General features: G+C 35.4%; 1 protein-coding gene across 8 annotated transcripts; it reads left to right on the top strand.

The window, feature by feature from the left end:
- Positions 1 to 402: 402 nt before the first annotated feature.
- On the top strand, positions 403 to 16,408 carry LOC113715708 (uncharacterized). 8 transcript variants are annotated; one of them, XR_003454059.2, is made up of 14 exons: positions 403 to 1,107; positions 2,171 to 2,452; positions 4,400 to 4,591; positions 5,155 to 5,290; positions 6,874 to 7,217; positions 8,714 to 8,843; positions 12,182 to 12,310; positions 12,439 to 12,483; positions 13,346 to 13,425; positions 14,436 to 14,532; positions 14,637 to 14,712; positions 14,918 to 14,971; positions 15,640 to 15,705; positions 15,776 to 16,408. XR_003454059.2 is itself a non-coding variant. In XM_027239997.2 (14 exons), the coding sequence occupies exons 1-14, from the start codon at positions 650 to 652 to the stop codon at positions 15,926 to 15,928; spliced, it is 2,244 nt and encodes a 747-aa protein (XP_027095798.1). In that variant the 5' UTR covers positions 403 to 649; the 3' UTR covers positions 15,929 to 16,408. The 8 variants fall into 8 exon arrangements, 4 of the variants coding, with proteins under 4 accessions (XP_027095798.1, XP_027095797.1, XP_027095796.1 ...); XR_003454060.2 differs by lacking the exon at positions 15,776 to 16,408 and adding an exon at positions 15,282 to 15,390 and having other exon boundaries at positions 15,640 to 15,704; XR_003454057.2 differs by lacking the exon at positions 15,776 to 16,408 and adding an exon at positions 15,282 to 15,390 and having other exon boundaries at positions 14,623 to 14,712; positions 15,640 to 15,704.
- The last annotated feature ends 1,763 nt before the right edge of the window (positions 16,409 to 18,171 follow it).

Below are 18,171 nucleotides of genomic sequence, written 5' to 3'. Positions count from 1 at the left end.
AGAGAGAATATGAAAGTTACCCATTATCCTTTGAGTCCCTTTATAAATCTTCAATTGCTTATATTTCACATTATTCGCTTTTGATTGAAGTCCTTTATTGGTTGGAATTTGTTTGAATTTGAAGTTCTCTAATCCTAGGGTTTTCTCTTTGTCTCTTTCTATCTCTCTCTCGATTGTTCCATTAGTAGACCAAAGGGGTAATTGTGACATTGTGCATGCTACTATTAGTTTAGATGGTTTTTGTATAATTTACACCTTAATTAAAATCGTAGGGGCCAAAATGTAGATTTCTGAACGAGAGAGGGTTAAATTGAATATTCTCCAAACCACAGGGACCTTCTTGATATTTTCCTCTTTATTTTACTTTTCCTAATAAATTTCGTTCTGAAAGATACAGTCGAAAGACGTGGAAGGCTGCTATAACACTGTACGATTCTCTCTAATCTGCAAAAGCAAGGCCAACGCCCCTCCACTCACCCGCGCATCCACTCTCTCCTCCTCCTCCTCCTCCTCCTTCACCCGCCTGATGTGAAAAAACGATTCAAGAATCTATCTTTCCACTTGTTGGATTCAAAATGGCGTCTTCTTCTTCACCCGCCTGATGTGAAAAACGATTCAAGAATCTATATTTCCACTTGTTGGATTCAAAATGGTGTTTCTATCATTACAATTCGTCAATGGCACAATTGCTTTGTCAACAACAACCTCATCAACAACAATTCTACCCTCTTTTTCCCCTATTCTGTCCAAAGTTGCTGCTGCTACCCCTTCTTTTTCTGCAGCTTCTGCGGTTCAATGTTGCTCTCGAGTCTGCCACCAAGTACCCTCCGCTGGCCGTCCTCCTGCTCCTGGATTGCAGTCTTTTCATGATGTCAAGATAAACATTAACAACAACGAAAAAGGTCCTCCCAGTGCGAGAGAGCCTGCTGATGGAGATTCAGAGAAGGCAGCAGTAGAAGGGAGTGAGAATGGTAGTGATGGGGTATCGGGAATTGAGGTTCCTAGGCCGAGATACATCTCCATTTCTAAGGCAAGGCTCCTCAACGCCATCGTTTCCGAGTTGTTCGACTCACAACTCGAGGCCGACCACTTTCTTCATCTTTCCAAGTAGGCATTGTTATTGTTTCTTTGAATTTTCATAGCTTGGTTTTGACTAACGCATTTCACCGACTGCCCCCTTCTTTATATGTTCGCTGTGTGACTTTTGAACATTGGTTATGGGGAAGACATGAAATATTGATAGTAGTCTCCTTACCTTGTAAATTGATGTTAAATTTAGTGTTTGTATAAATGATGTTTGACTGCCTCAGTCAACCTATTCTCTTTTAGTTGGTATAATAGACAGAACATATCCAAGTACATCAAAACTTGTAGGAACCGATTATTAATTACTCCTGCACCTTAAAGGCCTGATAAAATAATTGGACATGGAAATGAGAGCGAGCCTGATAGTCAAAGATACATGGATAAGAGTGAGCTCTCAAGTCCTAGTTCAAATAATGGAGGTAGTGGCTTTCTTTTGGCCATAGTCCTAGGAAACGGAGACTTGTGCTATCGAGTCTCATTCTCTCTTGCTTGAGGGAGGCCCTCGTATCAGCAATGAAGTTAGATTAACATTTATAAGCCAATGAAGAGGTCCCTCTGACCATAAAAGAGTAGATTGCCGACAGTCTCCTTGTGGAGTTGTGGTTTAAATGTCTCCTCCTGTAACCAACACTTCATTTAAACTCTACCTTTTGCTGCCTTGTGTCTTGGATTCCCGATTCACCAACCCAATGTAAAACTTATCAAATATTTTTGCATAGCACGGGTTTTTCATGTGTCAAAATTGTGCAACACAGGTCGCCTTCTCTTCCTTGTGCATTCTTCTATTAGCTTGAGGTATATGTAATGTGAGTGCTCTATTGCAGCCTTTTCTCTTGTGACTAGGCTATGTGTAAGTTTGAAACTTATGGAAGTTGCTATTGCAATCTAGAAGCGTATTATTTATTTTGAGATATGATGCTCTGCAAGGCTGTGCCCTATTCTTTTGTGGAAAGGGTTACATTTGGTCATGGTTTTTTAAGCAATTTATCCTTTTGCAACGACAAGGAACTCATGTAATTATTAGTTGAAGGATGTTTTCAGATCATTGTGCAAATGAGACCTTTTTATTCATGTTTTTTTACAGATGCTTGGATTCTATACTTCTTGCTGAGCACAAATGCATCTTAGAGGAAATGCGGCTTGACTATGATCTGACGAATTCTGTGGAGAGTGAGGGGAATGTTTACCAAGGTTTATCTAATCTGGAAAGAAAATCTGAATCAAATGGAAAGAATTCTTATGCTGCTGGTAGCATGGAAGAATATGGGGTGAATGGGTTTGACAATAAAAAATCTGATCTTTCTTCTGAGTTGGCTTCTCTATTGGCTTCTTTTTCTGACAATATGAAGACAAATCCCATGAAAAGGTCTAACCTTCTATAATTGTTGATTTTGTATGTGTATTATGATTTTATTATGTTGTGTTATGTTCTGAAAATAAGTTTCAAGTAATATGTTTTGACTATGGGATTATGTACATGACAAGTAAATTAAATCAACCTTCAAACATGAACATGTTAATCCGAAAATAACCTGAAGCAATTCTTTAGATACAGATACAGTCAATTTATGAGTGGTAGCTTATGGTTGCTTATTTGATAGTTCTAATGATGGCCATATGCTTTATTTGTTTTGGGATATTACTCGTTGATTGCTTTAGCATCTGATGATTTGCACTCATTTGAACTATAATAGACTCTAGCTGTAGTTTTTGGTACTAAATCTACAGTTTGAACATCAATCTCTTAGTATCTCTCTCTTTTTGTTCTTCTACCTCTTATTACGTTTGTGGGAAATATTGTAATTCTGGTCTTTATGGGGTTTTCCTGTGGAAATTAGTATACTGGAGTTCATTGAAGGCACTCATTCTCTGACTATAATTTTTCTACATAGTATTGATTATCTCTTCTCTCTCTTCACCTATTTTCCAACATCGTTGAAAACTCAAACCTTCATTTTTTTTTTTGCGAATTAGGCAAGCTTTATTGATGATAAGTGGCAAACCATTAAGTCAACACACTTTTCTGTCCAATTTTTGTCAAATGATGAAGGTCAACTACAGAACACAGTAGGGTGTACGCATCCATATAAGGACCAGGACTAGAAAATTGTCCTGTCAAACAGATAAATTTTGGAATCCCTCCTAATTCTATATGGATTTCTTCTCTATCTTTGTCAGCTTGCATTACCAAAGACATAAATGTTTGTAAGTCTCGTATGCATATAAGGACCAGGACTGGAAAATGTCCTGTCAAACAGATAAAAATTGAAATCCCTCCTTATTCTATTTAGATTTCTTCTCTATCTTCATCAGCTTGCATTACCAAAGACACAAATGTTTGTAAAGAATTCTCCATGATATACTTGATCCCTGCAAAATAATGTGTAAAATGTGTACGAGCCTTGTTTGCCAGATGTCCAACCAGCCTACATCTTTGTCTTTTGACCAACTGGAAAAGAATGATTCATTTAATAGAAGGGCGTGCTTTTAGTTCCCCTGGTTTGTGTGGCTGGGGTTTTGTTATTTGCCAACTGTGTATGGCCTTCCCGGTTAAGGTAGTACTATTGGGACATAAGCACCATTTTGCTATTGTCATGCCAGATCATCTAGCCTTCTCTAACCACCATAGCTCCTGTGCATGGATCAGTACTTTAGCAAAATTTTGACTGGAGCTGGTATTTAGATCCTATGTCTTGAATGCAGGACTAGATTAATTTTGCCGAAAAACGATAAGAGTGTTAGACAATAGTCAGATGAAAAGCACAAAAACAAAAATAGATTATTGAGTACCATTTAATATTCTTTTTCCTGTTATACTTGAGTAGGGTGGTTTGGATTCTTTGTTCTTTTCTTTATCTTTGTCAAGGTTCTTTGTTTGAAATTGCCATTTATGGTAAGAAAGCCAGAGCACTAGTGACAGAGCCAAAAGCTACCCATGAATTATTTTTAATGAAATAAACACAAGGAAAGAATAGTGACAGGCAGGAGAGAGTGATTGTCCAAAATGAAAACTAGGCTTATTAACTGTTGAACTCAATCACAACTTTCTATGTTGCAGTTTGTCTTTGAAACATTTTATCTGTTTGGAGTTTTTGCTACTGTAGTGTGCACATTTATGAATTGTACATTTTTGATCATCCTTATTATTCTTATTCACTCACCTGGACGGGTAGAATGATTGACCAAGAAGGCTGATGGCCTAGGTTGCTGACCTCCGTTGCACTTGGGAGGATGTCCACCCAAGTGCTAGAGCTTGTGTCATAATTCTGCTGATCCTGATCTATTATCTAAATCTGTTTGACTAGTTATTCAGAGTTTTTTGTAGAGTTGCTGTGCATGCCCGTTTTCAGCGTTCGTTTGTGCAGCTGCTTTCTAATGCCGAGTTTGAAGAATTGTCAGTTCGGGATTTGCTATTGACATCCTCTTTAAATACCGATTACCTTCTCACTTTGCCAATATATGTTGACTGGAGAAGGGCTTCTGAATCAAATGCAATCATTTACAGGTACCATTATTCTTATCCTGCATCATGCATCCCAAGAACCTTAGACATGTCCATATCAAGTGCATTTTATCTGTTGTCTTTAACATTTGATACATGACAACTTATTCCTTGTATCTTGTTTCTTAAATTAACCCCGAGTATTGGAGTTTTGATTCTCTAATTTTTTATTTTACTCTCCTTGAAGGTGCTTCAGTTGTGGCTGACCATTTTTGTATGGTCTTGGTGGCCTTTGCATGTTTTTGTTCTAGTGTGAATCTAGAACTATGGCATTTAGAAATATGGAATATGTATGTTTTTGTACTTGGGGAGAAATTATGTACCATAACCTTATATATTGGGTTAGTATGAATCTTCTAAGTGGTTTTTCTAGGCTTGCCAACTGTTTACAGTTTAGTGCACTCAAAATCTCCTTTTGTTCAATGGCCTCATTTATTCAAAATTATTCTATATTTAGTGTTATACAGGGGATGATACACTAGAAGTTTCTAACTTGGAGGTTCTTTTTTCTTCTTCTTGTCATTTTGTATAGGAGTCTTCACAAGTAATCACCTCTTGTAATACAGGCGAGGTCATGCAACTGAGAGGCAGAAAGGATTGTTAACAGTTGAAAAACTGGATTACTTGCAGTCGATGCTGTTACAAAGAATTTTCTTTCTTATATCAAGACCACTGGGGAAGTTTGGTGTATGGTTAGCTGAGGTACTTGGCATCAGTTTTCTGTCTTATCTGTTATGTCTTCCATTTAGCCAATCTTGTGAAATACTTCTTCATTATGTGTTCCATGTCCTTGAATCTATTTCTGAGGTCTTGTCTGTTTAATCATCAAAATAAATTCGTAGTAAGTTTTGATTTAAAATTGGGGAAAATGGCAGTAAACCCCTTTAAGGTTTGGTGCCAATACCACTTTGCCCCCTAACATTAATTTTTAACAACTTTGCCCCCTTCCATTAGTCAAAAGTTATACTTGACGATTTTCAATTATTAAACTTCTGAAAATGCCTTTATTTCTACATGTCGGAACTTTTGGACAAAATTACCCTTTTCCTAACAGATATCTTCATTTCTTATAAACTTACACGGGCATCCTATATGCCTTTTACTGCCCTTGTATGAAAAACCCAGCTCCTCTGTGTGGGTCAATTTTGTTGCTTTGGCAAATTAGTGGCTGAATTCAGAAAAAAATTACTCAAATTACTTGGTACCATTTATTTAGTGTCATGTATTGAAATTACTTTTCATATGTATTCATATATTGTCTTCATTTTATGCAAAGTACTTTAATGAAAGAACCAATCAATTTTATGCAAAAACAATTTCAATACATGACATTAAATAATTGGTACCAAATAGTTTGAGTAATTTTTTTCAGGAATTTAGCTACTAGGTTTGCAAAGAAGAAAAATTGACAAAGCAACCTACAAATAGGATCTGGGTTTTCCATACAAGAAGGATGATAAGAGGCAAATAGGATTTGTGTGTAAGTTTATACGATGAGGAAGATATCTGTTTAGGAAAAGCGCAGTTTTATCGAACAGTTCCAATATGTAGAAATAAGGGCATTTTTGGAAGTTTAATAATTTGAAAGAGTCAAATATAACTTTAGACTAACACAGAAGGGGGCAATGTGGTCAAAAATGAATGGTAGGGGGCAAAGTGGTGTTGAGACCAAACATTAAGGGGATTTACTGCCAATTACCCTTGAAATTATCATGTTATTCTTTCTTTAGACTTTATTTGATCATTCCTAGAAAGCTAGTACAGTAGATTCATAGACAAAACTGTCTGAGCGTTTCGATATCTTTATGGCACTAGACTTGTCAATGTAAGTGTTGCTTCATCACAACCTGTCCCCAGCACATTGAGTAGTCTGATTGATTGTCAATGTATTTCAAAATCATTGACTGTTCAGTGCTGCTTCAGATTTTTAACTGCAGGTTAAGTGATTGATACTGTTCACAGTGGTTCAAAGTGATTAGCATTTACATCACTGGCCAAGCAATGCAGGGCCAATTAACTGACTGCATTATGATTCTTTTTTGCTTTACTAATTGCTTAAACTGTTAATCATGCCCTTGAATTGGCCTTTTTTGATTGTGGGCAGTGGAATTGAGTGACTTCAGGCATCTGAGCAAGTCTGTCTGAAGTACAAGATTCAAATGTTGTTGCAATCAATTTTGCAAGTAAATGCACTTAAAAACTGAAAGGAACCTCTTCAGTAGAGGGAACTGATACCCAAGTGAATTTTTATCCATACCAGAAGCTAACTACAGTTTATTCTACAGCAGGTTCTCAAAAGGAACAAACAGATACGCGATACAATATTGTGGACAGAAAATCTAAATGACTGGCTGAAGAAATTGCCATTCTTTCAACAATCATATTTGGATGATATATTCTCATCCGAAGATGAGTTGGAAGTTGACCTTCTAACATCCAGTGACCTTCCTATCTGGTTAGCAGCTCAAAGGGCAGTAACTCGTTATGAGGGAATCTTATCAACTACTGGGCCCCGTGGCAGGCTCTTGAGAAAGTTACTTACATGGATTGGACTCGCACCATCGGCCCCAGAACAAGCGCTGGATCTCAAGTCAAGGACCATTGCTTGTGACTCCAAACCTTACTCAGGGTAGGTAAAAATTGTGAATTGGCTCTCTTGTCCTTATCTGTCATTGTAAAATGCTGAGATTGCACCATCAACCCAAAAGATGCACTTATATTAAGTTGGCAAAATGAAAATGATCTGTGAAGTGAATATATGTGTGAATCACCTGGCTCTCCCCACTTCTGTGTATTTCTGTCACAGAGCAGGAGTGAGAGAGCTTGTGCATGTACAATCGCTTTTGCTTACTATTTGTGTTGTACATTTCTCTTTGGCCAAATCATAGTCGAGAGAGAGAGAGAGAGCTTCTGAATGTATAATGGCTACTTGTTACGATTTGTGTTGTCTTACATTTCTCTTTGACCAAATCATAGTCTTTCTTACATGTAAAGTGGTGATTTGTATACACTAGTAATTTACTCAGAGAGAAGAGCATATGTTTTGTGACGCACTATAGGCTTGCTTGCACTCACATGGCATGATTGCACAGCATGTGTGGTAATGCAGAATTCTTGACCGTTTAGCTTTTCTCTTTTTTATTTGAGAGGAGAGGATAAAATTCTGCAATTTTGCTAACATTAAGATTTTATATGAGCAAGGTGCTTTTTACTTTCTTCTTCTTTTGTATTTTTTTAAGCGAGTGCTGCTTCAAGTTACTTCAACCCAATGTATGACAAGGAAACGTAATGTTTTCTGTGACAAGGAAATGTAATGTTTTCTGTTTGCCATGCTACCAGTGCATGGACTAACAACATCTTACCATTTGGCAAAATTTATTATTTAAATATGAAGCTTAACCCTGGTTATGCTCACAATTTTTGAAGACTGCTTCTTGGTGAAGCTTGGTTGCTATGTTTTTTAGCCCTGGTCAGAAATGTAGTTTTGACTTTTCCTATGCTAGTACCCCACAAGTGCATGGACTAATAATGTATTGCCAGTTGTTAAAATTATTAGTGAAATTTGAAGCTTTACCCAGGGTAAGCTCAGAACCTTTGAGGACTGTTTGTTCAGTGAAGTTTGATTGTTTTGCACATACCTTCCTAGTTCTACTTAAAAGACCACCTTGGAACAATATTCAATGCTTTATTATGACCTTGGAGATCATACGTACTGTTCACAACTCGGCCTTTCACATGTGCTGTGCAGTGTTAAAGGTCTTGTAAACTATTGTGGTTTGTGGCAGAGTTTGTTATACACTGTTAAACTACTATTGCCATTGTGAAAGGATAGTCAAACTTGCGGACCTATGGTACGTAATCTCCCAAGCAGAATTACATGCCACATCTGTAAAAACATGAAAATCCTTTGCATATATATGTTTGGGCATGCATCTTGTCGTGTACCTTTGTCTTATTAGTGTAGTTTTGAAAACTCTGATCCGGCATGGTGGAAAGGGAGTTAGCAAGAACTTGTATCTGTATGATGATATTGCTTTCCATCAACCAGCTTTGTTTTTACAATTGGTAATCTGACTTTCTGAACATTGAAATGATTAAATTATGAAAAATAATCTATATATGTAGGCCTATATTCTTGTCAAGGATAACACTTGGTGATATATGGAGACCTGCTTCACTAAAACATTGTGGAAATGATTTCTGGAAGATGCTGAAAACTGCCATTTCCATTCTTATCTCTCAATCAACTCTCCAGGTATAGGCGCATATACATGTTTATGTTTTTTTCTTCCTTTGCTAGGATAAATCTGATTTTCCACAAAATCTGGCAGAATTTAAGTTCAAAATTGAATGTCATAAAAGAACCTCAAGTTTCGGCTTCCAGTGCTTGAACTGCTCTCGTGATTACTGATTCCAAGATGATCTGACCCAAAAAATTTAAAATCTTACTAAAGTAATTTTGGATTTTTAGCTAATTCTAGTTGAAACCAAGTGGGGTATGATTATTGTTATGTGCTTTATATTATCGGCAACTCATGTTTGTGCATGAACTAAGTCACAGATTAAACAAAAGATATAAAATGAAGTAGTATTGTTGTTAATAAGATGAAAAGTTCATAATAATTCATCAATGGTGGCTGAAGCTGAATTTTTTATTTGGTTTTACTCCAGAATCATTAGTTTTCAGATAGATGTAAGTTTGGTCACCTGAAGTTGATTAGTTGGTTTACTATGATTTTTCTATGTGCCAGACATCACCATGATAACAAAATTACGTCCTACAAGGATAAAATGGAATCTCTGTTTGACAAAAGACCATGACTTCGTTTCCAATGCCTGAAAACACTATCCAGTGGATTAATGAACTTTTTACGGAAGCTTTGAAACCAAATTACTAATGGAAGTAGAAAATTAGATTGAGCCTGATCCATTTAAAATGGTTTTGATCGCCTTCTACAAAAGTTCAACTTTATTGATGTGGCACAAGGGTGTGTTTGTTTCAACTGAAAATGTTTTCCTGAAAACATTTTCAGGAATTTCTGGTTTTTGGTTACTATAAAGTCCCTGAAATTATTTTACTGCTTACTGCTGAAAATTTTTCACGTCAAATGGGTGTAAATTAAGTTCCTGATCACAACTTCTTGAGTTATTTTTCATTTACATCAACAAGTAATCTCATCATTCCCCACTTTCGAAAGGGAACTCTATTTGAAGAAATAAACACCTTATAGTCAGGCTACTAGGGCCTGGACTCCTCATCTTCTTCCCTGTTCCTCCTTCCCATGCCCCCAAATAAATCAAACGCCAGCATTATCACAAGCAAATCCGCACACTGTATGCCCCTTGGCACATACCCATTAGACACACAAAATATAGGTATATCTGAGTTTCCCAGAAATCTAATATGGGGAGCAAAACGACAGCCATGGGAGATGGATGCCAAAAGGAAAGAAAAGAGATGGCTGGAGGGAGGATGGATTGCAGAGGATATTTTGTTGCAAAAAGATTGCTCTGGCCTTATTTTTTTAAATATCTTTATATAATTCTCATATGGGTTTTCTTCAGAAGATCAATTTGTTCTTTTCATAGACACTACTGTGTGGTTTGGTTTAGAATTTCTTTTCATAGATAGTACAGTGGTGGCAGAGGCAGCAGTTGGGATGGGGGAGGGCGAGTAGCAGGGTGGGGGCACTGGTTGGGAGAGTTGTGGTGGAAGATTGGTGATTCTGCCAAAAAGAACAGTCAGCAATTGGGGGATGTTTTGAAAACACTTTCCTAGAACTTATAACCAAACACCTGAATTCTTCTGGAAAATGATTATATTTTCCATGACATTTATTTTCAGGGGAAATATTTTCTTTAGGGAATTTTTTACAGTTTACGAAATGGACTCTTAGTTTGTCTGCTGTACTTATATATGATAATTCCTTGCGATCATGTTGGAATTAACAGATAAGGTTAATGATTATCAATACAGTTAGTAGCAACTTCTATTAATAGAAGCAATGTCTTTAAAATTCAACTAACTCAGTCATGTGTGGAGGCTCCAAGTAGTTGTTTGATAGCTTGGACACAGTTCTGATGATTAGTAAATGAACACTGATGCTGAGATATGGACAAAATCTCCTTATGGTTGTATCTGGCAAAATATGTAATTCTATATAAGCTAAGAAAGAATGACAGTGTTCAACCAAATCAAGCATGAGAACAACTGGTGAGGTTCCCGATGCCTTTGATTCACTTGATGTGTCATATAATTTGAGACATGATGTTAACATCCAGTCCCTGTTGAAGCTGGCCAAAGGCCCTTTCTATTGGTATTGGGTTGGTTTCCTTTTTAGTTGAAGTTTTCTGTTTACTAACTGCTTGGAGGCAACTTAATTTCTTCACAAGAAAAGTATATGAACCTGATATATCTTGAATGATGTTAAAGTTATGTAGAATTTATGAGATGGAATTTACAGTCATCTATGAGATGTCCTCGTAGCAATTTTAACAGACCGTAGATGAAATGATACATAATTGACTAGAGGTGTTGATAATTTTAATGTGCCTGCCATTTGAGGTGAACTTCCCCTAAGAAAGTTTTGAATCAACTAAACATGTGGTCCTCGAAGCAGTAGAAGTCCATGACTTTAACTTGCATACTATAGAAGCATAGACATGGAATTGGCATAACAGAGACAAACAAAGACAACATTTATACAGAAAGGGATTCAAAATTTTTCCACACATGAAAGTATTATACTTGTTTAATGGATATATGCCTTCAAAAATTTTCATTTACCAATTTAATGTATGATATATTTGTAGATTGACAAAAGGGGAGTATAGAAGTGCACATTTTGTTCTCGAAACATATTCAGGGTTAAAGGACTGACATCGCACCTATTTTATTCTAATAGCCACACATTGCAAGCTAAAGCATAGTTGCTATGTCAAATAAATATAATTTCATTATCACTGTGAATGCAATTTTAATTGCTGTCTTTAACATTTACTAATAAATCAGTTGTTTAACAAATTGTATTATGCTTTTCCTCATTATATGGCACATGTAAATTGTGGATATTGCATATCAAGTCTTTCATAACTATTTTAAACTTGATTACTAATAAACATTTCACACTTGGTAAATTTACAAATCATTTTCAAAATTTCGCTTTTCATTTCTTTAATTATTGGCATGGTTGAAGGACTGTTATGCATGTTAGAGGGTTTAATACTTTTGTTTCAATGGCACTTGTAGGACTCAAATGAATATTAATCAAAATTCAATTCTTTTCTTTATGGTGGATACCTGGTTGTTAAAAAGACACTACCTGATTATTTTGTTAACTTCTTGCCTTTATATCCTTGATTCCTTGCCCATCTGCCCCAGAATTGATCAGATCAGACTATCATGACCTGTGGAATCTTCTAAAGTATGTAATACCCTTGAACTTGCAAAAAATGTCTCAAGAATTTACACTTTCCTCTGCGCTTGTCTTTTGGTATTACCATACCTTTATGTGAATTGTTTGGTCAATTTATTCTTGTTTTTTGTTTTTTCAAAATTATCACTTTGGAATTCAAGAAAAGTGTCTTTGATAGGAGCCAGCATTCAAAGAGTTGATTCTGCTCTATACAAAGGAGTTGGATGGAACAGATACTGAAGATAAGGCTAATGTTCCTCCCTTGGAGTTGAAGATTTATGAGAAAATTCCTATACCAGATTTACCAGTAAAATTACTAGAACTACACTTAGACTTAGTCTGTTTCTGTTGGTGAAAATTTATTACGCTATTTGAATTTTCAATGTCTAGGTGGGGCAGTTCTTTACTTTATTTCTCATGTGTATTTTGGTGTAGGTTATATTTCCTCACAAGAAGCTTTCTTTCCGCATCCTTGATGCGGTATGGAGAAAATTCAGTAATACTCTTCCACACAAAAATTTTTGATAAATGTTTATGAATTTGGACTTATTGCTAATTGCTTTACTCGTATCATAGCAAATTGTTGTCTTGGCTCATTTGTTATTCTTTCTTTTTCTCTAAAGACAGTTGGAGTGTTAATTTGGCTTTTCTAATCATGTAGGCTATTATCTTCTTTCAATCTTTGGTTGTTATTGTTTCTGTTGTCCTGTTTCGAATCATCTAATCTGCTTCTGCCAACTAAATAAATAGAGTAGATAAATAGAAGTGGTTTAAAGGAGAGCAGGTTCAAGACTCCACTGAAAGAAGTTTTTGTCACTTGACATGAATGATGAAAATGTAAGGAAAAAGTGATAGCAATTGACTTTGATATGGAGAACTCAACGAAATAAACTTATTTATTGTATCCGGTTGTTCAATTTTTCATTTCAATTCACCTGTCAATGCATGTTATAATTCAATCGGGTGCAGTTATTCAGCAATTTTTGTTTCGAACTTGCTATTGATCTCATTTCTAATGATTTCCATATTAATTGAATAGTATGTTCAAAAGATTCAGTGTGATGATTGGAAATTGATTTTAGTCCTGTTACTTTTCATGCCTTAGATGTGCATTAGATATCATAAAAGTATGCTTCATCGTGTATATATATCATATGCCTTTTCCTCTTCAGCGTGTCATGCTAATGTTGTTCGTTGGTATACTAGGCGTGATAATTGCATATTGCCTTTATTCCTTTTTTCTTTCTGCTTGTGGATCTGTTTTACATATTATTAAATAAAATATGCATCGTTGCTGAAATGTTTTCTCCTCTTGATGATGTTATGCTAATTCTGTTTGTAGGTACGCTTGGATGTGGCTACTCTATTGGGACTATTAGCATTCTTCATAAACTACAAGTTTGAGGACATTTTATCTTCCCCGTATGTGCTCAGTAATTAACTATTGCTTCTAAAATTCTCCTTTTCTTGGCATGTTATTTCTGAAAATTTTTCACTTTTAGATCTACCGAGACTCCTTGTTGTGCAAGGAACAGTCTGGCAATTTGACAGTTCTGCTGGCCTTTTTCCCCCCCTTTCTGTTCTTTAAAAGGTAGAGATCATTGTATAAAAATTGCACCGGGATTCAATCAAGGTACATAAGTTACCAGATTCGTATGGGATTGAAGCATTCTGAATAGGGCTGGGAAAGATGTATGCCATTGCAAAAGGATCTACGGAACTGGAAAAGACTGTCCCACAAACAGTTTCAGTTTGGAGGATCTTACTCATTCCATCAGACCTACCACTGTTCTGATTGCCATGTAGTGATTTTGATATGTACATAGATATCTGTCTGGCATGTTAGTTATTATTTATCCTTCTATAAGGTCCCCAGCTGATAAAAATTTGATAAAAAATCATATATTCTGCCTGGAATTATCAGATTAAAGCTCTCATAGCTTGGATTTTATAGCCTTATAATATTGCATGCTCCTTTCAATGTCATTATGATACCGCAACATTATCAGATTTCTAAATTTCTTCTCTGGAGTAATAGGACTCTGCATTTAGATGAGCATGTTGTGCCAGTAGACTGTTTAAGAGTTTATTTTAGAGTTGAGCTCATGAAAATGCAGTCTATCATTCCAGATTGTGTTTCCCTATGGAAAGTGATTATTAACACCTTATAGGTGCCTTGTGTTTTCATATTGTGGATGTTGTAAAAAGTTTATGATTAAAAGACCTGCTGAATTTGTTTTGATTGACATTTTCATATGGCAGCTGCACGATGTTATATCACATGCTCCTTAATTTGCGTGTTCTCGTATTTCCAATATTGGTGATTCAAGGACAATGTTTTCCTCACCAATGCCTTTGATATCTAAGCCATATACTTAAACTATGTGCTAATTGACGGTGAGGATTTGAATTTTGTCATCTGATTCTTGCAGATCGGCTATACTTCTGGATGTAATTACAGTCAGTGCACTTTTAATATATGTTTTTCGTGTGGTCTTGGGTTATAAAACTACCAGGGATCGGTACCAAGTGAGTCCAGAATGTCCCCCTCCTTTATTTCAGGTTATGATTTAGCATGCATCTCCAGATCTCATGGTTTATTTTCTCAATTTTTTTAAGCTTCTCGTTAACAGGACACTTTATGAGAAAACTGTCGCAAGTGGCTTTGGTTCCGTTCACTTTCTCCTTGATGCTTCTCAACAACAGCAAGTAAGGGCTCTATTTCGTCGACTCATTTTAGCTGGACAAATAGAGATAAGAACTCCGAAGTTGTTCCAACTTAGAGTTAGCTAAGTAATATAAAGTTTTCCTGCTCCATCCCAATTCCTCTTGCACGATATCCCTTTTTTTCTCATGGTGGTGGCAGAAAGTTTCATCGATATAATGATTTTTTTCCTTTTAATTGTCTGTGCAGTACAAGGAAGCCATTCTTGCATATGCAATCCTACTTAAAGGAGAGAATTGCCAGGTCTATATTAATCTACTTGGTCCTCTATTTGTATACATTGACTTCAACAAGTTCAGTGCATCTGCTTCCTGGCAGTTTTGTTTTCTCAGGGTTACATTAGATAAACTTCCAGTATGCTTCTTAATTCTTTTCATTTCCATATTTTCTGTTTATATTTTTCCTCTTGATATATGTCATTAAGATGAACTTGAACTCCTGTGATATTTTTGCACCAATTTCGCATTGCGGACATGGCATAGGACACCATAATCATATTACTAGTCTAGGATTTAGCAACCTGCCCTCTAATTGGGCAAATGGCTATTCTCAGATGGCACGCACTTTGCACCTAACACAGTACCAATAATGAAGACAGACCTTGCCCTTGTGAGAAACTAGTGAAGGTTGCTAGGAATGCTATGCTGAAGGACATTTATAAGGTATTGCTGTGAGTGGATTCCTTAAATTGGAGTGACTGCCGCTGTAAATGACGTGCATAAATTAGAAATAGCAGCTTGTTGTCACAACAAATCAAAGACATGCACTTGTAACTGGAAATTCTGTATGTATACATTGACAACCTTCATGTGTTTGTACATTTGAAATTTTGGGTTTGCACATTTGTGCAAAGAGATGTGGTTATGAGCCTCATGTATATCTGCATATAATCAGGAATTTTTAAAATGCAGATGGTTTCTGCAAGGAGGGTTGGAGACGAGTGTGAGAAATTTATTTTTGATGTTTTCAACGAAAAGGTAAAAGCGTGACATGTTTATTTGTCAGCTGCAATTATTTGTGTTGATGAAAATCTGGATATTTGTGCAGATTGAAATGCCAATTGACAAGGCAAAGAGCACGTTGTTGAGGCTTGGACTTGTAACGGAAACAGCTTTGGAAGACGGAACTATACTCCAGGCTGTTCCCTGCTCTAGGGTGGCTGAGATTCTTAGACAAAAATGGGATGGCTTGCTTGCTTAAGTTTGTATGGTTGAATAGCGGATGGTTGAGCTATGCCCTCTCTGCTTAAGTGATGCTGTCACCTTGGCTTGTTGCTGAGGTGGGGAACACAAGTTATTGGTTCTGTTATGTGATGGCATGCATTGGCATTCTGGAGCATTTCTCATTCATAAATGGCAGTGGAAGGATGTAGAAAGGAGAATGAGGATGTTATTGTGATTTTCTGTAAATTCCTTTGTTAGGTTAATCAATGTTAATTCATGCTCTCCAGAAACCACCTGTATCATGTACAATTTCCTCTGGATATGGCAGACAACTCCATGTTTGAACAAAATAGAGGAGGAGGAGGTCATAGTTTGTTGTTACAAGCATTGATATTCTTTGCTGTTATAGCCATTGAAACTCTTTGATGGCGATATACGTTAATGTGTGGTTTTATCTGCTGCGCTTGTTTCTTGGGCAGAAGAAAGAAGTATATCCAATTGACATGTAAATTTGCAATTTTGGCTCCATTTGCTGTCGAAATTGTCCCCTTGGTATCTGAATTTTTTATTCTTTAGATACTGATAGTTCTCTTACCTAGCGGATCAAGAAGCTAATCATCATATTCACGTAAACAGGGCCAGTTTGAGAAAATAATTTCATAAATTAATACGGACAAATTCTTCACATATGTCGTTAACCAACAACATGGTCATTAACAGATAAGATGTATATATATAACACATATATATACACAACATAATAATTTAGTTATAATCCAATTCTTAGTTATATGAGAAATAAACTTGACTAAGTTTGTTGAATACCGGAATGTAACTTGACTTCTTGTGTTTTGTTTTTATCTTGATAGTTTGTTAATCTTATTTAGTGTTGTTTACAATTGTGTTATTATAAGTGAACATACAATTGTGATTTCGTTCTTTTGCATCTCAATCGAATGTTTTAATGTCATTTTCATGGTATTGACATATTGCTAATCTTCTTTAATTATTAGTATTTGCAACTCGTTGAATAGTTTAAAGTTGAGAACTTGAGCTTGTTGTTAATGAATATTTTGAGATAGAATAAATAATAAAATTGTCCCGTGGAAGGATGAGCAGATTGTTAAATATGTTAGGTTGATTTCTTCTCGCATGAGAAAAATGGGACGGGGGGCGAGGGAGGGAGGAGTCATTTGACAACGGGGCCACCCCGCCTCATTGCCACCCTTATTAATAGATACAATAAAATTGCTTTTAGTCAATATTTGATAAATTAATAACCTCTATTAAATAATAATTTTTATCCATCCCGATTTGGGCTAATGAGTTAAATTAATAATTTTGATAAAATAATAAGATAATAATGTTTTTGAAAACCTTACTTAACTCATTGGTCCCATTCATTTCATAAATATATAATTCACTAAAATTACATATCGCATTTTTTCTAAAATACAAGTCTACTATTGATTTATAAACATTTTTAAGATAGGAAGTCATAGTTTAACGATGAATTATGTAAGCAAACCTTGTATTTGTTTATCATAAAAAGACTATATACATAATATAATTCATTGTATGTATTTAATAAAATGAAAGTGGGCATTTATCATTCACTATTTTTTAATACTTTTGACATCTTAATAATAGAAAAATGATATCAGTTGCATACATACAGTAAAGACATTAATAGAATTAAATTATACTTGCAAATCAGTTAGATATGGATTGGTTTATATTCCTTAGATTTTGAACCTCCTTTTTATTAATAGAATAATCTATATTTTCATAAAATAAAGTAAAACTTTAGTTGATTAAATGAGTATTTCTTTGAATTGTTAGTACATTCATTAATGAATAAATTATCGATTTATCGATTAATTAATACCTCTCTAAATTAATAGAATTTATATGGTTCCAAATTTATAAATTTATAGAGGTTTTACTTTATTAATAACAAGGGCCAAAAATAGGTTGTTATTTATGTTCCTATAATTTCAGAAACCTCCGTTAAGATTTCTAACAATTTCACGAGACTTCCTTGAGATTTACATAATTACGAGGACCTCCCTTGGTGTAACAAAAAGACAACAATACCCTTCACTTAATTATCAATTCATTGAAATTTTCTAACAAAAGTTAGTCTCTCTGATCTATTGTCAAAAATAATAAACACAGAAACAATATAAACATATATAAATTTGGATCGATATAATTTGACTTTGAAAGATGGAGAGCTCACTTTACTGAGTTCCACTAGAAACTCGTTTGTTGTTGGCG

This window comes from Coffea arabica, chromosome 11c (assembly GCF_036785885.1).
Source record: "Coffea arabica cultivar ET-39 chromosome 11c, Coffea Arabica ET-39 HiFi, whole genome shotgun sequence".
Taxonomy (NCBI): Eukaryota; Viridiplantae; Streptophyta; class Magnoliopsida; order Gentianales; family Rubiaceae; genus Coffea; species Coffea arabica.
Note: the sequence above shows the minus strand (reverse complement) of the source record. Positions and strands in the feature narration are given on the sequence as shown.

Excerpts from the sequence above, each read along its gene's own strand:
- LOC113715708 (XM_027239995.2), top strand. The coding sequence starts at position 650 with ATGGTGTTTCTATCATTACAATTCGTCAATGGCACAATTGCTTTGTCA. Across the intron at positions 1,108-2,170 it reads CACTTTCTTCATCTTTCCAA|ATGCTTGGATTCTATACTTC; the intron begins GTAGGCATTGTT and ends GTTTTTTTACAG. Across the intron at positions 15,706-15,775 it reads TTGATGTTTTCAACGAAAAG|ATTGAAATGCCAATTGACAA; the intron begins GTAAAAGCGTGA and ends ATATTTGTGCAG.